Genomic DNA, 21,075 nt, shown 5'->3' on the forward strand with positions numbered 1-21,075 from the left:
GCGATAATAGTACAGCGGGGAGGGCATTTGCCTTGCAGGTGGCTGACAACCTGGGGTTGATCTCCAGCGTCTCATATGGTCCCTGAGCACCACCAGGAGTGAGTAACTCCTGAGTGCAGAGCCAGGAGTAACCCCTGTGCATTGCTGGGTGTGACCCAAAAAAGAAAGAGAAAAAAAAGCTGGTGGTGGGGAGAGGGGGCGGTAGGCAGGAGCAACGAGAGACTGTCAAGTTCCCGTCTGGACAAGTGGCCGCTCCTGCTAAAGACAGGAGTTGCAGAGGGCACTTTTTCTTCATTTTCTGGGAATCACGCCATGTAACAGTACAGCACTGCCTCGGCTCTGTAGATTACAGCTGCTTCACAGAAGCTAAGCGCTATTTATCGTGTATTAAGTGCCAGGGATAAGGGACTTCTGGGGAGTACTGAAGATAGAAACAAAAGAGGCCAAGGACACTGGGAAATTGTAATAATACCTTGGGGGTCATGAATCAAGTGAATCGCTGAAAAATTAAACACCTCCGGCTTTTTCTTCTTCTTTTGTTTCTGAAAAGGAGGGGGAAAAGAACTATTCACATCTGATTTACAGTAAGGAGGCCCTCCGGGATGAAACGCACACCACTCCACTACTGAAAAGGAAACTAATCTTTGTTTAAAAAAACCTAGAAAATCTTTGTTTAAAAAAACCTAGAAGAACTAATGTTGGTTTTTACCTTTAAAGACTGAACCTCAACAAATAGCAGTACTCCCACATTATTAAAAAAAAGAAAAAAAAAGAAAGATAAAAAAGACTAAACCTCAGGGAGCAAAAAAACAATTTTTCACATAACATTATGGTAAAAACCTATCACACATTTCTCTAAGTCAAAATTATTTCTTCAAATTCTTATCAGCGTTTTCTAAAAACCATGTATAACTGCATCACAAAGATTCCACCTGATTTCCCAGAGGCAAGTCCACACCTTGAGCACTTTCATGGCTTTTTCCAGCTTCTTCTTGTTTTTGGAGCTCTTCTTTCCGGTGGCATACTGCACAAGGAGGTCTCGAGCCGTGGGTCCTTCATCCTGGGCAAGAGGTTGCAGACAGTTTGCAGAGAAGCAAAGAATAATCTGTTCAAACCACTTCTTGTACTTAAGATTCTTTGCACCCAGCTATTAAAAATAAACACAAAAGGGACTGGAGCAATAGCACGGCGGGTAGGGCATTTGCCCTGTACTCGGACGACCTGGGTTCGATTCCCAGCATCCCATATGGTCCCCTGAGCACCGCCGGGGGTGATTCCTGAGCGCAGAGCCAGGAGTAACCCCTGTGCATTGCTAGGTGTGACCCAAAAAGAAAAAAAAAAATCACAACTTTAAATGTCTTTCAGTATTCAATGCCCAACCCCGAAATTTATCCATATGCATGAGCATATAAAGCATTTTACTACAGCACCGATTTTTTTCTTTTTCTTTTGTTATTTAGCTATAGTACACAAACAGAAAATAACTTGGCTTCCATATTTGAATAGAGTAACTGGAAATGTTCATTAACAGGGAGGTACTTAAACTATAATACATTGAATCTGAAATTATGTAAAGATTCAAGGAATGAAGTAGATCAATATATAGTTAATATAAGATCTAAATCAACAGTGCATCTATGCATTCGATACAAAGCAAAAAATTGTTTTCTTTCTCTCTAATACACAGAACATATATAATATTTGTATATTTAAAAAAACTCACTATATACAACACTGTACATATATCCATATATTAAGGCACAGTAAGTGAAATGGTCTGTGAAGAAGTGGGGAGAAAATTAAGACAGAAAAGATAAACCTGTCCTATCGATACAGCATTTGGAATTTTTTACATTAATAATGCATTTATTGCTCAGCTGGGGATGTAGCATGCCTTGCACGTGTGAGGCCTTAGGTTTGATTCCCACACACAAATACACACACACACACACACACACACACACACACACAATAATGCATCATTTATATATTACCGAGTAAAAGTATTTTTCATTAAAATATTTTGTTACACAGGTATTCTTGTTACCAAGATGTTACAATACTATTTCTTTTAAAATTTTAATTAAAAAGACTTTTAATAAAGTTATAAATGACAACTATTAATTTTTCCTTTCCCTTTCTGTTTCGCTCACACCCAGTGTTGTTCTGGGCTTACTCCTGGCCCCGCACCCAGAGATCACTCCTGGTGAGGCTGGGGGACCACAGAGGGTGCTGGAGGGGAAATTAAGGCCAGGATGGCCACAGGCAAGGCAGGTGTCCTCGCCCGCTGTATCACTTTGGCGCCTTCATTTTTCCTTTTAAAAAGGTGATAGTTTTCCTCTCCCTCTGCTCTAAACTCCAATAACGTCAATCAACAGTCTAGCTCAAAAGATGTTAGCAGCAATTTTTATTGTAAATTATATAGTGAGATATAGATATCGCTTTAGGATGAAAAACAAGGCTGAATAAATATAAATAGTAAAAAAAAAATCAACATGACAACTCCATTCATGCCTTCTTCAGCTTAATCAGGGTTAAATAAATAGCAATACTTCTACATAACATATATATATATATGTGGCTATATATATGTATATGGCAACTCAGTAATAAAGGCAAAACAGAGGTACTTTCTAACTTGTATTTAACAATTTTTACTGAAAGTAAGAGTGCAATATGACAAACAAAAATTCAGAGGACAATTAAACTGACCTCGGATTCTGAGTCACTGCCATGTTTCTCCTCTTCATCTTTCCCCAGGAAGAATGTCAAAGCAGCCACTAGTATCTACCAATCAGAACACAATCAGTCACTTAACCCAGCTTACGAAGAATGCTTTTGCCTATAGTTTACACACACAAACTAGGAGATGCAGAAAAAAAAAATCAGTGAAGGGATTTGGGATCATGTTTCTTACAAAAACAAACAAACAAGCTTTCTGTTACTTATCCTAGAAGTATGTAAGTACATAAAAACAGACTCTACAAGGGCTGGAGTGATAGCACAGCGGGTAGGTAGGGCATTTGCCCTGCACGCGGCCACCTGGGTTCAAATCCCAGCATCCCATATATATGGTCCCCTGAACACCGCCAGGGGTGATTCCTGAGTGCATGAGCCAGGAATAACCCCTGAACGTTGCTGGGTGTGACCTAAAAAGCAAAAAAAAAAAAAAAAAACAACAACAAAAAAAACAAAAACAGGCTCTACAAAGTTACTATCTTTCAAGATCATTAAAATATCTATATTAAACAACCCCCCCCCCCAATAACACACACGTCACAGTAGTCACAATAGAAAGCCAAAGATAGTTTTCAAATTTCCCAGCTATGCCCAAATCCACCAGAACAACAGCCAGTTGCGGGGGAAAACATAAACTAAACAGCAGCCAGCATTTGGCAGATAGCAAAATGAAACTCGCCTTTCGGCAGTGAACATGATGCAGTGCATATAGATGCTGATTTATAATCTAATCTGAAACCTGAAAAATGTTATAAACCACTGCTACTTCAATAAAAATTAAAATCAATCACCCAATGCTCTCTTCCACCAATAATTTCTTTGGTTTTATTTGCTGGGGGAAAGAAAAGCCCCGCAGCTCTTACTCCTGGTTTTGGTCCGGCTGCTGTGGAGGCGGGCTGGGCAGCAGCTGACACCCAGAGCGAGCCTGACACCCGTCCCCGCGTGTCCGTGCTCCTGCCTCCTGGCCCCACCCGCAGGAGCCAGACAGCGCATCCACTGGCCCCTCAAGGCTCACCTTGGTGACCTTTGAGAAACAAGCAGTCGTGATGACATTGACGGTTTTGGCATCATTCCTGGGGGGAAAACAGTGTCTCGGAGTCAAGTTTTATTCTCAGACATCTCATAACAGGGAAAATGGCACAAAACACATAATATAATAAATATTTTATCTCTTAGAAGATAAAAAAAAATCATGGATCATAAAAGTCAACTGTGGATAAATATTTAATGTCAGAAAATTACACTGCCATTGAGAAAAGCTTATTGAAGACTTTTAAAATTTTTTGGTATGGGGGTCACATCCATTCATTGTTAGTCATTCTCAAACAATACTGTGAAGATTAGTGAAATGTATAAACTATTTTCTACAGTAGACCCTCAAATATTTTTATTGCCTTTTATTATATACTGTTGTTTCTATATTGTTAAGGCTACCTAAAGTTTAGGAAAAGACCAGTAAAGAGATGCTTACCATAAGGACTTACCCAGCACTGCTGGGGTCACTCCTGGGTACAGTGCCAAAAATGGCTGTTACAAGAGATGCTTAACTACTTGTTAATTATGGAATTTTTTTAAAAAGAAGAAGAAACAAAGGAGAATTTCAACACCAAAGCCACAGAAAACAATAGCTAACCCAGATGTGTAAGTAGAAAAATTCTGTAGGCAACCATTCAAAAAATAAAGGATTCCTCAAAGGAAATGACAAAAGCAGAGAGCAACAGACACAGGTTCAGGGAGGTGACAAAAATTTGAGAAGTATCAATGAAAACACAACAAAGTTAGAGAATCTTAACTAAGAGAAGCAAATCTATGAAAGGGAGCCAATACCATAAAATAAATAAAACGCAGACAACAAACTCTAGAATTGTATCCTCAGAGATGCAGTCAGAGTCAACTTCAGTGCCACGCGGTGGGGTAAAAGGATAATAAAATGGGGCTACATGAAGTTTAAAAAGTTTCCCACAGGGGCTGGAGCAATAGCACAGTGGGTAGGGCGTTTGCCTTGAACACGGCCAACCGGGTTTGATTCCCAGCATCTCATATGGTCCCATAATTCCTGAGTGCAGGGCCACGAGTAACCCCTGGGCATCGCTGGGTGTGAACCAAAAAGAAAAAAAAAACTGGAAAAAAAAAGTTTACCACAAAATCGAAAAGGCAACCTAGCAACTGACAGAAGTCTGACCTATGTCTAGCAAAGGAGTAATATACAGAATATGTAATTAACTCACACAATTCAACAAGAAAAAAAGATAAGCAATCCAGTCAAAAATGGGCGAAAAACCCACTTTTCAACACAGATGACTCACAGACACATGAGAAAATGTTCAGTCATACTTACTACTAGAGCAATATAAATTAAAAATGTAAATCAAAACCTTATAGAAGGAAATAAAAAACTGAAAACTGGTGTTGATGAGGATGTGGAGAAAAGGGAAGTCTGGCAGATGAGTAGTGGGAATACAAATGGGTGCAGCCTTTATGGAAAATGGTCTGATGGTTCCCTAAGGAAATTCCATACGATTCGAGAATACCACTCCTGGAAATAATCTGAAGAATATGAAAACCAACACTAACCGAAAGGATATTTGCATACCTACACCCATAGCAGCATTATACACAACGGCCCAAACACAGAACATCATGAACGTTCAATCATCAGATGGACACCTTATCAGAAAAATAATTATCATTCATATATGGAATATGAATAAATAATGCAAACAGCCCAACAAATAATAATAAAGGTAATTCCTCTACTCTATATAAATGGTGTTTACTGGAGGGGAGGTGGGGGGGACCGTCTGGTGATGGGCAGTAACCGGGTGTGGTATTATACACATACAGAGCTGTGGACACCCCCCCTGAAATTATGTAGTAAACTAATGAAAACAACATAAACAATTTAAAAGAAGGGGCAGGGAAATAGCTCAAAGGGCTGGAACACAAGCTTTGCATGCGGAAGTCCAGGTTATAGAATACGCTGACTTAAAAGTCTTCAGAGTGGTAGAATGGGGAGAAAGTAGACTTCAAGGTCAGACAGAGATCTGATCCTCAGCACCACCTAATTATCTGAGCACTGTCAGGAGCAACCCGAGCACCAAGATGGGAGTACCCCTGAGCACTGCCAGGCATGGTCCAAACAAAACAAAACAAAATGTGGTGGCCAATGCTGTCCTCCGTCATCTGGACTGCCTCTGAATTCTTACTGCCAATTTACTGTATGTCAGAGACATGTTAAAAAGCTCAAAATCAGAAAAAAATTATTTTTGCATGTTCTTCAGAAGTGAGGAGTAATGGATTATATACTTCCCAAGAGACAAACATGTTATTACCAGATGTTCCTTCTGTAGAGTTCAATCATCACATCCAGTGATATCTTAGCTGCAGTAGCATTGCTGTCTCTTAACATGGTGTACATGAAGTTTTGTAGCATCTAGGAAAATAAAGAAGAAAGCATGTGACTACCATGCCAGCACAGTGCCGTGGACACGGGAATCAAAAGGACACTCACCACATTCACTTTATTGTTCTTGTGCTTCGCATTTATATTCTTGATGTCAGTCACAATATGTGTGTACAAAGTCTGGGAAAAATAAAAGCATAAACACATGAAGCAACATTTCAAATCTTAATTAATTTGGAGAAAGTTGTTGTAGTGGGATATAGGTATTTTTTAACCTACTTTTAGTTCTATGACAAATAAACCAAAGACAAATCAAAAGCAAATCAAAAAGCAAAAATAAGGTTGTTCTTAAAAGATTAAATATGGAGTTATCACGTAACCAAACAATTCCACACTAATTACATACTTAAGAGAAACAAAAACATGTTTCTACCCCAATGTTCATGTATATCCACAGCGGCATAACTCTAATGGGCAAAAATGGAAATGACCCAAGTATCTATTAACTGATGAATGGATAAACCAATTGTATGATCAGAAACAGAATTACTTAGCAACAGAAACATGAATTACCATTAGATGCTATAACAGAGGTCAACAAACTTATTTGAACTACTGCTTCTTTTTAGGAAAAAAGAATTGTGTAGTGCTCTCCTGCAAAGTTATCTTTAAGCAAACAAACAGAACGCACCCCTGAATTCTACCTGAAGCACTACTGCTCCTCTAGATTCTTCCAGCATCTCTCCAGGATGGCATCACCACTTTGGGAAAAGTGTGTGCTACAACATGGATGAGCCTTGTGGGAAAGACAAATTTACAGAGCCCAAGAGCAACTGGTAGCTGCCAGGGCTGGTGCAGATGCAGGGATGAAGAGTGACTGATCATATGTTTTAAAACTGATTATGTAATGGGTGCAAACTCCTTGAATGGACAATTTGGCCTGAACAACTTAATTAGTTCTTCATTTGTTTTTGATCAACAGCTGGTGGTACTCAGGGCTAACTCCTCCTGGCTCTGTGCTCTGTGCTCACTCCTGGTGATGCTCAAATGCAGTGCAGGGAAAAGGAAGCACCCTACCCGTCGGATTATCACTCTGGACCAACTTGTATACTCCTTTCCTTGGTCACCTCAGAAGCAAGGCTCTGCGAATCAAACTGTATGCTTTTTTTTTTTCTTTTTGGATCACACCCGGCCATGCACAGGGGTTACTCCTGGCTCTGCACTCAGGAATTACTCCTGGTGGTGCTCAGGGGACCATATGGGATGCTGGGATTTGAAGAAAGGGAGATGGCTTCATTTAGAAACACTGAACTGTACGCAACACAATATTGAAAATACAGGTATCACTGGCACTCAAAATCTGTTTCTCTGGAAGCTTCTACTACACCAAGTGGTGGCAGTCTCTCAATGCTTTGAAAAAAATATGTTAAGTCAGTAAAAATAAGTTTTAATGTCTTACCCTTTTGAGGGGAGGTAGGGGATCCCCCAAGCAAACTCAGGAGGCCTGGGATCACCCCCAGTGTCACTCAGCCATCTCAGCCAGTGGGAGTGCTCAATGCCAGGGCTGTGGGCCAGCCATGCTGCGGATCCCCAGGCTACACCCAGTGGCGCTCTGAGGGCCCATGAGTGCCGGGAATCAGGACTTGGGGATGCAAGGCCTCTGCCCCTGCGCTGAGCTATCTCCAGGCCCTGAAGGTTTGCTTTGTAATGCTTCAGAAACCCTTGGCTTCTGATCTTAGTCATATAAGGGAGACCAAACTACAGAGACATCAGACCAAACTACAGGGAAATCATAATAAATATTTAGTAGAACTTGGTTGTCTTTTGGTAGGGGGTGGAGGAAGTATGGAAGTGGTTATGGCTATGAGTGTCGAGCTCGGGTTGTCACCCTGCAGTGGGTCGGGTTTACGCTGCGGAACCCAACTTTCTCAGTTGATGCTCCACTCTCAGCCACTTCGAAGTTGTGACCCCTCGTCTCACTACTCTCTCTGTTCTTTAGTCTTTGCATCTGCAAAATATCTTCACCAGCCACCACCACCACCACCACCATCATCATTATCCTGACTTCAGGGTTTAAGAATAAACAACATACTGGGGCCGGAGCGATAGCACAGCGGGTAGGGCGTTTGCCTTGCAGGCGGCCGACCCGGGTTCGATCCCCGGCATCCCATATGGTCCCCCAAGCATCGCCAGGAGTAATTCCTGAGTGCAAAGCCAGGAGTAACCCCTGAGCATCACTGGGTGTGACCCAAAAAGCAAAAAAAAAAAAAAAGAATAAACAACATATTAAAAAAAAAAATCTGAGAATGTGTCTGGCAAATGTCAAATGCTAGCAATCATCACAATGCACGCACAAAAAGATCGAAGCCCTCCTGTCTAAATTGTTCTTAACCACATCCAGTGACAGATGGCATGAAGAATCCAAGGGCCTTGGAACCGCACAGATCTTATCCCCGCAGGGAGGGCGAGAGGCTGGCGGGAGGGAACCTTGCTCTTTACCTTTCGAAGCAGCTTGTCATGGCAACGCAGAAGTTCGAAGAAGAGTTCTAACAAACTTGATGGACTGATGAGATTCTTATTTCTCAGTAAGATCAAAGCTTTGCAAAATGTCTTAGGAGAGAAGTAAAAACATACTATAAGAGAATCTACACAAATAATAATAACATAACACATTAAATTGGTAGAATCATTTGTACTTGTGATGGATAAGACATTCTTTTAAAATCCTGCCAAGAGATCCGGAGCTGCCGAGCGTGAAACAGACCCTCTGCTCCTAAAGACTATGATCCGAGAGGTCTTCTAACCAATTTTGGCACCCAGAGTGGCTTCTTACAGAAATGCATCTAGACTGTGAACTGAGTGAAAATATCAGAAATCCAAAACCGCGTGGCCACTCTTGCAGCCGCGCGAGCTCATAGTCTTCATCTCAGCAATGAAAAGAAATTATTAAATGATGCCTTTTCAGCAGGCCTGATTGTTGGAGGAAAATTCCAAACAATAATAGTGAGTTCTCTATTGAAATATTGAATGTATTCAAAGTATAGAGAGAATAAAGTGAAGATCATTAGCTACTTAGGTGGGGGGTGGGAGGGGGGCATATTGGGGTTCTTGGTGGTGGAAGATGTGCACTGGTGAAGGGATGGGGGTTTAATCATTATATGAATGACTGAAACTTAAACCTGAAAGCTTTGTATTTTTTTCACAGTGATTCAATAAAATAAAAATTAAAAAAATAATAATAAAATAAAATCCCGTGAATACGAACAACAGCCCACTAGCTGTTGCAGTACCCTTATACCAATTTTTAGGGGTATTCTTGTCATTCAAATTTTGCTCATACCGGGCCTGGAGAGGTGGCTGAGGTGCTGACTGCATGCTTTGCATTTAGAAGGCCTGGATTTGAGCCCCACAGCCTCTGTGCCCAAGCATGACCTGGAAGACTCCAGAACCATAGGATGTGATCTCCCAACCACCACCACCCCCAAAAAAAAAACCAGAAAAAAATTGCTAATACAATTCTCCATTAGGTGCTAATACAATTCTCCATTAGATACAATCCTCAGAGAAAATCGCCTCCAAGTCTTGGGGCAGGAAAAACAAAACGAGTTTGAATTACTTGTGTCCAAACACAGGGATAATGACTTTTCCCAGGGGCCGTTTCCAGCGGTGCCTGGTGGGCGCGGGGCAGGGCCCTTCCTGTGATGCTCCAGGCAGCGGTGCAGGCCTGGCAGCGAGCAGCTTGGGCCTGAGGGCTTGGGGCCACCAGGGCTATGCCCAGTGGCGCTGGGACGATGGGGACGTGAGCAAGTTTCTTAGATTTTCTTCTTTCTTTTTGGCAGCACATGTATGGGGGTTTGGGCCACCCCTGGTTCTGCTGAGGGCTTATTCCTGGCTCAGTGCTCAGGGATCACTCTCGGCCAACTTAGGGCAACCAAATATTGTACCAAGAATAAAACCTGGATCAGCCGCTTGCATGACAAGTGCCCTGCTCTTTGCACCATCTTTCCGGCCCCAGGACAGGAATAAGGCTGAGGTAAAACATATTGATTTATATTATTAAAATAGATTTGGTTGAGAGGCTTTTTTCATTTAAACACATAACACACACACGAACATAGCACAATTTATTAATACAAATTCTGGGCCTACCATTCGAAGATCTGGATCCAGGACGGTGTGATTGCAGGAGAGAAGATCTTTCAGCTCCTGAGGAAAGCTGCTTAAGTGTTCTGGGTAGCAGTGACCAATCTGCAAGAAAGCACAAGCTCCTCTGATGATTTTTTCTCTCCTTTAAAGCACAGACACATATGTAGGGTGTTCGCCAAAGGAGAGTCCAACACAGAGCGCAGGAGCTGATGCTTCCCGGTCCCCTCCTTCCGTCCCACAGGCTAATCCACATCTACTCTAGTCCTTGTGGAACATGTGTGACATGATTTAGAACCTGCTTTAATGACGGGTTTGAAGAAAACAAATAGCTTGAAAGCTTTGCCCTGCCCTGGTTTTCTGGAAGGCACTGATAAAATCCTTTAACTTGGTGTTTCCAGGAGTGGGAGATCCCACCCCCTTCAGGGCATTGGAAACACAAGCCAGGGAGGAGAAGGGGTGGTAGGAGCCTCTGGTGCAACTGGGTATGCTTTGTCTTTGTTCATTTAAAGGTCAACTCTTGCGGGGCAGAGGGTAGGGGGTTGGGTGGGTAGGTAGTGCGCGCGCACATGCGTGTGTGGTGTGCATGAGTACTTTTGCTATTTCTGAAAAGAGGACAGCAGGCAAAATAGTTTGGGTACTGCTAGTCTTACTCAACATTAGTGGAAAAAGTATATTTTCCAGAAAGGAGAAGTTTAAATAAATAAACGCATATATATGTATATATATATATATATATACATGTGTGCATATATATCAATTAAGCTTCCATTCCCAAATGAAACGATTTTGAGTATTACTGGGAAAAGCATGTTGCAAAGAGCTTAACCACTGGTCCTTTTTGTGATTCATCAGTCACCTTACCTGTGCCATAAACATCACCAGCTCTGCCAGTTCTTTGCTAGGTTTATTTGGTTGCAACTTGAAAATTTCCACATTGGATTTGTAGTGGTTGTACTGTTGCAGAAACTGTAGAAAAATGGAATTCAAGGTGGTTACCTTCTATTATCTGACTTTCTGAGTACAAAGTGAAAAATCAGGGGCCGGAACGATAGCACATCGGGTAGGGCGTTTGCCTTGCACGCGGCCGACCCAGGTTCAAATCCCAGCATCCCATATGGTCCCCTGAGCACCGCCAGGAGTAATTCCTGAGTGCAGAACCAGGAGTAACCCCTGTGCATCGCCAGGTGTGACCCAAAAAGCAAATAAATAAATAAATAAATAAATAAATAAATAAATAAATAAATCACTTCAAAGTCTTTTATAGTAGCATAGAGAAAAGGATATGGCAAAACTACATAGAAATATGGTTTCCTTTATGGTGTTCTTTAAAAAAAATCGATTGATTTAATTACAATTTTTTCCCTGCATTCTTCAAAATGAGTCCTGAAAAATCAAAGCACATCATAGGTCATGTAAAGACCCTCTACAATTAGCATCTCCTACTTTCTTTTTTCCAATAGTAACTCAACCTCAACAATCCTCCTATCTTAACCAGAATCCAGTCTCTTGAGCCACTTACCTTTACACTGTACCTTAACCTCACAGTCTCAAAGTTTCAATTCCATGACAGCCACTTCAAGTCATTTCTCCTTCTCATCACCGTGTCCACTTAGCAAATGCCCAGGGCACTTTCCCTCTCAACTATCCCCACGCTCTTAAATGCAGCACTTTACAGAACCTCGACTACTATTCTGTGAATGACTGATGGCAAAAAACTCTCATCTATAACTTAATTTTCTTTTTGTATTTATTCCTTACTTGTCATCTCCTCTACTGCCTCAATTTTTTAGATAAGCTAATGGAGATTAAAATCACTGACACCACTTTTTGCTCGAAGGCACTCATTGTAAATATTTCTATGTGAAGACTTGGAAAAGAGGAAAACGAGGAGGATAATCAAAAGATGAAAATCTGTCTTAGCGATGAGACATCAAAATCTAATAAGAGAGAAACATAAGTAATTGCATCCCAATCCTAACAAAGTAACTGCCAGATTAATTGATCAGAACCATCAACACTTAGGTTTTACAAGTTATCAGCTCAAACAGCCTTTTATTCACAATTTGTGAATCTGTATGCAAAACCCCTCAAAATCTGGGCTGACCAAAATGAGAGAGCGAGTAAGGATTGTACCTGCCACAGAGGCAGGGAGTGGGATGGGGTGGGGGTGGCAGGAAGGACACTGGGAACAGTGGTGGAAAACGTGTACTGGTAGAGGGATGGGTGCTGAGCATTGTAGACTGAAACGTAATCATGTATCTCACAGTGATCCAAAAAAAAGGGGGGGGGACCGGAATCTGGGCTGAATCTAATAGTCAACCTGGCCTTTCCTGGAGTTAATTTTGACAGTTCTCTGCTTTCAATGGGGCCAACCTTGATTATCTCATCTGACCCTCGGACTAGCGATGCCCCTCCTTCCCGACACAGCCCAGGGCACAAAGTGGGCTCTCGAGGCAGAAGTCAGTCAAAGCATTCAAAAACATGTGATTGACCAAGTTGCCATTTACAGGAATTAGGGGGTTCTAAGAAGATATGGGCGAGAAACCTGCACGGAAGTCAGGGGCGGGCCACCTAGGCGAGATCGGGAGAAAACAAAATAAGGGTTTTAGGGCTGTTTCTGCTACAACAGGGTCTCAGGACCACGCAAAAAATCGAAAGACAATGCAGGCAGGTATACAAGGGCTGGGGAACGAACTCGCCCTACGCCCTTGTTCTCCTCCGGGGGAACCATGACACGAAGAGCAGAATCCCAGCGCCACTCCCCATCCCGTCCCGTGTCCCCGGCCCGTGTCCCCGGCCCGTGTCCCCGGCCCCCCGCCAGGACTGCAACTGTTAAGGCCCGGGAGCATCGCAACCCTACCTCTTCCAGGTAAGCCGGCGGGTCCCGCTTAATCAGGTTTTGTAACTGCGGCAGGTTGCTGGGCAGCTTGTTGTTGTTTCTATTCGGCATGTTGGCTGTCGAAGGGATCCCGGGCGAAGAGTCTTAAGAAAACCCACCCCAGCGGCAACTGCCCACCTCTTGAGCTGCGACTAGAAATCGTACTTCCTAGTAAGGCCGGATGCAGCACATGGGACACTGGGCGGCGCCATCTTGACTATTTACATAAACTCTTGACTATGGAAGCCTCCGAGTGTCAAACTTACACGGACGACCGCTCTGGAACTGGTTGAGGGATTTTGGTATGCTGCTTGCTGATGCGTTGGTTTTTCTTTTGGGGGTTTGGGAGAGTGGTTTTGTGGTTTTTTTGTTTTGTGTTGTTTTCACCAAAACATTCTACAGTTGTATCTAAACAATCTGAAAGTGCAAAGATTTTACATACAGTAGTTGATTAGTTGATTTCATCACCCCGAGACTGCAATGAAACATTTATTAGAGGAAAATTGTAGGAGCCAGACATACTTGCATGGAGTAAGATACTTGCCCTGCACTCGCTACATCAGGGTTTTGCTAAACCTAAACCAACTAAGGTTCCCTAGTACTGCTAGGAGTGATTCCCTGATCAGAGAACCGTGAGTGAATCCTGAGCACGCAAAGGAGAGAGGGAGGAAAATTTTTTTTTTTTAATTTTTTGAGCACCTTGATTGATAGTTCTGTTAGTAGTAGTGTTTTAACACATATCCTCCCAATACCACACCAACAATCGCAGTGTCAACATCCTTCCACCAGTGTCTGAGTCTCTTAGACCTTCCAATTCACTGCCTGGGGGAACTCATTTGTTGTATTTTGTTCTTTTAAGTCTCCGCACTTATTTTCTCCCCAAATTATAATTTGTTTCTTTTTTTAATTTACTTTTGTGAAGTTTACAATTATTTTAAAAAGCACCATGATTTTAAGAGTTATTCATAATGGAGGTTTTTTTACAGTCTAATTATTTATTTATTAATTCTGAATAAATGTACCCTGGTAAGTTTTAAGTATGTATCATTGAAAATGAACAGCAGCATGCATATCTACCACATTATAAAAATTTGGATGAAATGTAGTTTAGGATAAAAGTGAGGTTTTAGTTGTGAACTTAATTAGAAATCAGTTATTCTGTACATAAGTATTACTAATGAATTTGGAAATGGACATGAGACTGGTTTCTTTTGCAGTGCAAAAATGAGGTCAGTTGAACTTCTACATGACAGAGTTTATGTTCATATACAGTCAGTAAATTATTTTGCATTGATATCAAATATCTGTAATTTACAGATTCGTGTGGTAGCTTAAAGGTACTGAAAGAACAGAGGAGCCATAGAGTCAGACTTTGGTAACCATATCTAATGGTTACCAAAGAATGGTGCATTTTATTTTATTTAAAATTTTTTATTAGAGAATCACTGTGATGTACAGTTACAAACTTATGAACTTTTGTGTTTGCATTTCACTCATACAGTGATCGTTTACCCATCCCTCCACAAGTGCCCGTTCTCCTCCACCAGTGATCCCAGTATCCTTCTCACCACCCCATAATTGAGTTTAAGACAAGAAATATTGCAGCGCTAATTCCACCACCAATGCCAGCCTCCCCTCACCAATGTTTCCAGGTTGCTTTCCATATCCCCCCTGCTCCTCCCCATTATTATTTGTTATTTCTTCATATTCCATACATGAATAGATATCACTCTGTATTTGTACTGGGTGGGGGCGCCCTGGTTTCACTCAGCATGATATTTTCTAGTTCCATCCACAGAACAGTCCCTTTTCTTATACCTGAGCAGTATTCCTTAGTGTACTTGTAGCTCAGTTTCTCTATGTAGTCCTCTATTCTGGAGCACTTTGATTGCTTCTCAATCTTGGGTATCATGAATAGTGCAAGTGTTTTAAAAAGTCTTTTGTTTTTTTCCTGGTTCTTGGTGAAGATGCCAAGAAGTGGAATCATCGGGTCATGTAGAAGCTCAATTTTTCTTTTTAATGCGGCAGGAAATTTTTTTAAACTGAATCAGTGAGACACACAGTTATGAAGCTGTTCATGATCAGATTTCAGTCATACAGTGTACTAACACGTATCGCTCCATCACTGTACATTTCCCACCACCAATGTCTCCACTTTCCCTCCGCCACACTCCCCTACCCCCAGCCTGTCTCTAGGGCAGGTACTTTCATTCTGTCTCTCTCTGTCTCTCTGTCTGTCTCTGTCTCTTTCTGTCTCTCTGTCTCTGTCTCTGTCTTTCCACTTTTGGGCGTTATGGTTCTCAATACAGATACTGATACTGAGAGATTATCATGCTTGTTCCTTTACCTGCTTTCAGTATGCAGTTCTTATTCAGAGTGATCATTTCCAACTATTTTTGTCACAGTGGTTCCTTCTCTATCCCAACTGCCTTCTCCCCGACTTGAGGCAGAGGAAGAGCACCTTTTAAATTTTTTTGAATAGTTTCCATATTTGTTCCATAGAGCTGAACCAGACTATATTTTCTTAACAGTGAATGAGGGTTCAGCTTTCCTCACAATGCTGCCAGCACAGGTTTGTTTATTAATATATAATTATAAGAAACTGGCTATAAGAAATAAGCTGCTGAGTTTTTATCTATGTACACCACCATGAAATCACCATCACAATCAAAATAACAAATATATCCATTATCTTCTTTTCTGTAGTGGCATCAGGGAGGACCCTTGAACAGATCAGATTATTTTGCCAGCTTCCTTTCTCATGCAGATTTAAAATCAAAGTCCTGCAGTGACAAAGAAGGCCATAGAGAAGTTGGCCCCATGTTAACCTCTTTGGGCTTCTCTCCCCTCATCTTCCCTTTTGCACTCTGGGAAAAGTTCTCTCAGTTTCCTCATTAGAGACATCTTCCCTGACCTCCCAACTTCGCTCTCACCCCACACTCCCTTCTCTTCCTTTAGTTTCCTTCATTTCACTCACCAGCCCCCTGCACAATATGTATTCACTAGCTTAATTAATTATTTATTGTCTATATTTCTGCTCTAAAATGAGTTCTGTGAGGACTTGTTGTTTTTAATTCTACTGATCTGTTAACCCTGGAGCAACAACACATGGCACTTAGGAGGTGATAGTTAACTTTAGCTGAACGAGAGATAAGATCTAGCCTCTTCCTAGCCTTCAGTTGTATGTGGTTTATCAAAGAACTGAAAATCATCTAAGACACCCACAGACAAATTTTATCTAAAAATCTGTATGATTAATATGTGAATTCTGCTTATTGTCTCTTCCCTTAGATTCCAATGATATCGACTGTTCAGAAAAAAAACTGAACCCAAGGCAGTCCTATCCTAATTAATATATATATTTTTAATTTTATTTTTGTGAAGTTCACAATAATTTATTACATTCAGTATTCCAACACCAATCTCATCACCATTATATCTTCCCACCATCATACTTCAAATTTTTCCACCCACATCCAAAGCCTGCCCCAAAGCAGGACCTAAATAATTTATTTTGTATTGCTTGTTATGAGTAATCTGCTAAAAATGATTCCCACAAGTTTCCTTAGAGGAAAGTGTGTGAGGATTGTTCTATCTCAGCCTGGAGCCATTAAGCCCTTGTATAAGAGATTACTAACATGTTATAGTGTGTATATATATTTTTTTCAATCGAGATCAGTTGCCATTACTTTACAACACATCAAATGTGGTGTGCTACTCTTTGAGTATGAGATGTTGCATGGCCATGTACTCCAGAAATTCTAACATTTTAAATAAGGTGATACACCTGTAGTTAATTTTTTGACTGGATGATGACTTTGGGGTCCAGAGGCATCTCTGCAGCTTGTTGTTCTTTTCTGAGATTTACTTGCGAGTCTCTGGATCACAGTCATTAATGAGTTTAAATGGCACCAGAGGCAGTTCATGGGTGTGACTGCCAGACTCCCAGAAGAGTAGGAAAATGGGGAGAGGTCGCCCATTCCCAACTCTGTTTGAACCCGGGGCTAAAATATATTGTTTTTAAAACTTAGAATGGGCAGCATTCTGTTTTATGCGACCTCTCCCATAATCTGGGAGCTTCCCTGATTTACTCTCCCTTCTCTTATGTCTCCCAAAACAAAGTCTTTCACTGAATTCGGCCATTTGCTCTCCTTTCCCTTGCTGTCCATTTTGACTGCTTGAGGAGAGAGCCTGACATTTGGGGAAGGCCAGCCAGGAGTTTGTAAGTCTTCGTCTTCATTATCCAGTTAACCAGCAGAATTCAGTTTCTGTTTCTTCTTTCTCCTGTCTTTTCTCACCAAAAAAAAAAAAAAAAAGATAAAAGAAACTTAGAAACTTTAACACGCCACTGGAGGGAGCTCATGCTTCATTTTTCTGACAACAGTTGACACCATTTGACAAAAGGATCACGTAAAAACCAGAGGAGACTGGTAGCAGAAGAAATCTTTGTTTAAATTTTCATTAGTTCTTCTTTCCTTTCTTTTTATACTTCTGTTGTCATTGTTATGAGAATGGGACGCTCTTGGTTGGGGTGCACAGTCGCTTCAAAACTTTAGTTAGGTGCTCCCACAGAACTGGTTGCAAAGCGCCAGTTATAGCACACTTTGTTATGGCACTAGGATGACAAGTGGCGGTACCTGGATTGTGCTTGTCACATGGATGGTCACGTGGGTGGAAGGCTGCATCTCAGGCAAAGAAGGTGCTCTAGGCAATTGCCAGATGTTTACACCATTGCTGCTTTTTTTTTTTTTCTTTTTGGGTCACACCTAGCTCTGCACTCAGGGATCACCCCTGGCGGTGCTCAGGGGACCATATGGGATCGAACCCCAGCCGGCCGCTTGCAAGGCAAACGCCCTACCTGCTGTGCTACCGCTCCAGCCCCCAGTGCTGCTCTTAATTAGCTCTTTTCTACTATACTGCAAATTTTGCCCAGAAGTCTAAGAATCTATTTCTCCACGTGAACAGTGAAGACCAGACCAGTCTGTTCTGTCATCCCTGGCATAGCAGCAACTATTTCTACCCCTGTTCTTTGGCTTTTTACCTCTTAACCACAGTCAAGATCTTAAAGTCGAATGCTTCTCAAGAATTATATAACGGTCTTCATTTTTCAAATGTCGTTATACTTCAAACATTGAGCATTCTGGTTGGTTGAGAGAGATCTTTAGTGATTTTTTAAGGAGAGAGAGGATAGTTGGCTCTTTTAAAAACAGACACCACCACCCCTTAGCACTACCAACTGACCCCAAGCACTGCTGGGCCAAGTATAGGTCTGCAAGACTGGACCAACAATCTCCAGGAATGGCCCCAGCCCTGCTGTTTGTGGTCTCTCTAAAAATGAATAAATATAACAGGCTGGAGAGATAGTAAAGGGGTTAAGGTACTTGCCTTACATACGGCCAACCTGGGTTCCATCCCTGGCACCATATGTAGTTCTCCAAGCACCCCAAAAGTGATTTCTGAGTACAGAGCCAGGAGTAAACTCTGAGCATTACACAATGTGGTTCAAACCATCCCAAATAGAAATGGGGTCAGAGAGATATTACAGGTAGGGTGCTTGCCTTGCATACAGCTGACCCGGATTCAATCCCTGGCACTCTACATGGTCCCCTGAGTTTGCTAGGAATAAGCCCTGAGCACCACCAGGTGTGGCCTCCAAACCATAAATAAATAAATAATAATGAATAAATCTAGACCCTAACAGGGGCCAGAAATGATAGCGTATATGCCTTTTTTTTTTGTAAGGCCCCATGTTCTGTCCAAGCCACTGCACAGGGCATTCACATACTGCCCAGGGCCCGAGGCAGGGACGGTCCTCAGAAACTCACTGTAGGATAACACTGGTTTGTCACTTATCCCTGGCCACAGGCAGCCTAGATTTATTGGCTTATACCTTTCCCAGTGCTCCCAAGGCACTCCCATTCCTCTGTGTTTATCTTTAACCTTTTTTTGTTCTCTCTTCTCCAACCAGTTAATCACCATTTTCCTCTAAGCAGTACCTGTGACTTGTAAAGTCAGATTCCTCAGGAATCTCGTATTTGTATTTGCTAAGTGAAATATTGCTTTTCTCCTTCTCTTCTCCTCTTTGCATAGTTTACTTCAGAGCAATAACCTTTCTGTAGAGACACAGGAAGACAGTTAAGTCTATGCTTTTAGAACTTGGGAGTCAATTGACTCCGAAGAATATTTGCTCCTGGGCATCTGTTTTCTCGAGGCACTTAAGTCTCAGTTGTCCTTAGTTCCTAGCACCTCAAAAGCAGAGTCCTGATGAGGGACTCGATGGACCCAGGGCAAGCTGTGAGCCACCCTGGCATGGAAACGGGATAGGCCAAGTGCCATAATACTTAACTCTAAGTTAAGAGCATGTTTGTGGACAAATTCAGGTATCATCCAAAAGTAACAACTGGATTAGGATCCTGCTAGGGTTAGGAAAGACTAAACTGGCCTGAGCACTGTAGTCTGGGATCTATAGCAAGATGTCCCGAGGACAGTAACCCTACAAGCTTAATGCAGCTCTGTGTCCACACAAATTGATGATTCATATGAAAGTTTGTATTTTTAAGATGGGATTAACTCACAGAAATTAAAGTGGGAGGAAACAGAATTGGGCAGATGTGTAACCGCAAAATGAACCGCAAAATGAAATGAAAAAAGTGAATGGCAGCGGTGGTGGTCTCTCTCACCTGCCACATGAATTCTGTGGCCATGTGCCACTTCCCCACCTCAGTCCGCATCCACTGCCAATAAATGCACGAAGGAGAGAACAGGGCCACTAGGCTGGATAGTGATCAGTTGCCGTTTATTCTATCCCCCCTACACGCCTGTTCCAGTCCCGAGAAGTGCCCCATTCCAGTCTCACCCTGCCCCTCACTCCCGTCTCCTCCATCCCCCAGGCTAGTCTCTCTGTGCTCCATCTCGCTGCCTTGGTCTCATGGCCAACCTCCAAAACTTGGCGGTAGCAACTACATCTAGGTCAGGTAGCACAATCAACATATAAGACAAAGGTCTGCAGTTAGGAGATTTGCTCAAGGACGAAATACCATGTAGGGGTGTGTTTCTCCCTTCCTTAGTCCAACAACCACTTAAACATTCATTTTAATTCTACTTCTTAATAATATTAGTCATTTTGTATGGACACAGTAAGAGATACATTAAGGTTATAGGGTGGCTCACCTGGGGACATCTTAGACTACAGTGCTCAGGCCAGATGAGCCCTTCCTAACCCTAAGCAGGGTCCTTTGTCCAGTTGTTTTTGGAGCATGACAGAATTTGTCCATGACTGTGCCCTTAATTAATAGTTATGTATTATGGCACTTGGCCAGGCCCATTTTAATGCCAGGTAGCTCACAGCTTGCCCTGGATCCATCCAGTCCCTTGATGGGATCCTGCTTTTGTGATGCTAGGAACTAAGGGCAACCGAGGCTTAAGAGAAACAGATGCCCAGGAGTGAATATTATTCAGAGACAATTAACTCCCAAATTTCAAAAGCATAGCATTAACTGTCTTCCTGTGTCTACACAAAAAGAATATTGCTCTGAAGTAAACTATACAAAGAACATAAGGGAAGGAGAAAGGCAATATTTTACTTACAAAAAAATCACAGATTTTTGAGGAATATGACTTTACAAGTCACAGGTGCTGCTTAGGGCAAATGGGTAATTAACAGAGGAAGGGGAAGCAGAACAAAGAAGTTAAAGATGAATACCGAGGAAACGGGAGTGCTTCAGGAGCATTGGGATGGGTCTTACTCAGGAAATCTAAGCTCCTTGTGGAGGAGAAAGGCCAGAGGAGAAATGGCAAACCAATGTTAAGCCGAAATGTTTAGAACTATAATCCAACAGGCAGAGACTGCCTCAGACTGCAGTGGCAGATCTGGCACCCCACGGCCACAGAGCCATGGCCTGGTGTCATT

The 21,075-nt window shown here is 42.0% G+C and overlaps 1 protein-coding gene across 1 annotated transcript in view; it reads right to left on the bottom strand.

Annotated features, from left to right (window-relative positions):
• SDAD1 (SDA1 domain containing 1) overlaps positions 1-13,368 on the bottom strand; it is a 29,031-nt gene extending 15,663 nt beyond the window's left edge. The window contains exons 1-10 of the mRNA XM_055138595.1: positions 13,149-13,368; positions 11,150-11,254; positions 10,292-10,390; positions 8,642-8,752; positions 6,251-6,322; positions 6,072-6,172; positions 3,755-3,812; positions 2,713-2,787; positions 959-1,060; positions 473-542 (exon numbers count right to left, since the gene is read on the bottom strand). Of these exons, the coding sequence (XP_054994570.1) occupies positions 473-542; positions 959-1,060; positions 2,713-2,787; positions 3,755-3,812; positions 6,072-6,172; positions 6,251-6,322; positions 8,642-8,752; positions 10,292-10,390; positions 11,150-11,254; positions 13,149-13,238 (883 nt within the window). The 5' untranslated portion in view covers positions 13,239-13,368. The remainder of the gene's footprint in view (positions 1-472; positions 543-958; positions 1,061-2,712; positions 2,788-3,754; positions 3,813-6,071; positions 6,173-6,250; positions 6,323-8,641; positions 8,753-10,291; positions 10,391-11,149; positions 11,255-13,148) is intronic.
• Between the last annotated feature and the right edge of the window lie 7,707 nt (positions 13,369-21,075).

The sequence above is a fragment of the Sorex araneus genome, chromosome 5, assembly GCF_027595985.1.
Source record: "Sorex araneus isolate mSorAra2 chromosome 5, mSorAra2.pri, whole genome shotgun sequence".
Taxonomy (NCBI): domain Eukaryota; kingdom Metazoa; phylum Chordata; class Mammalia; order Eulipotyphla; family Soricidae; genus Sorex; species Sorex araneus.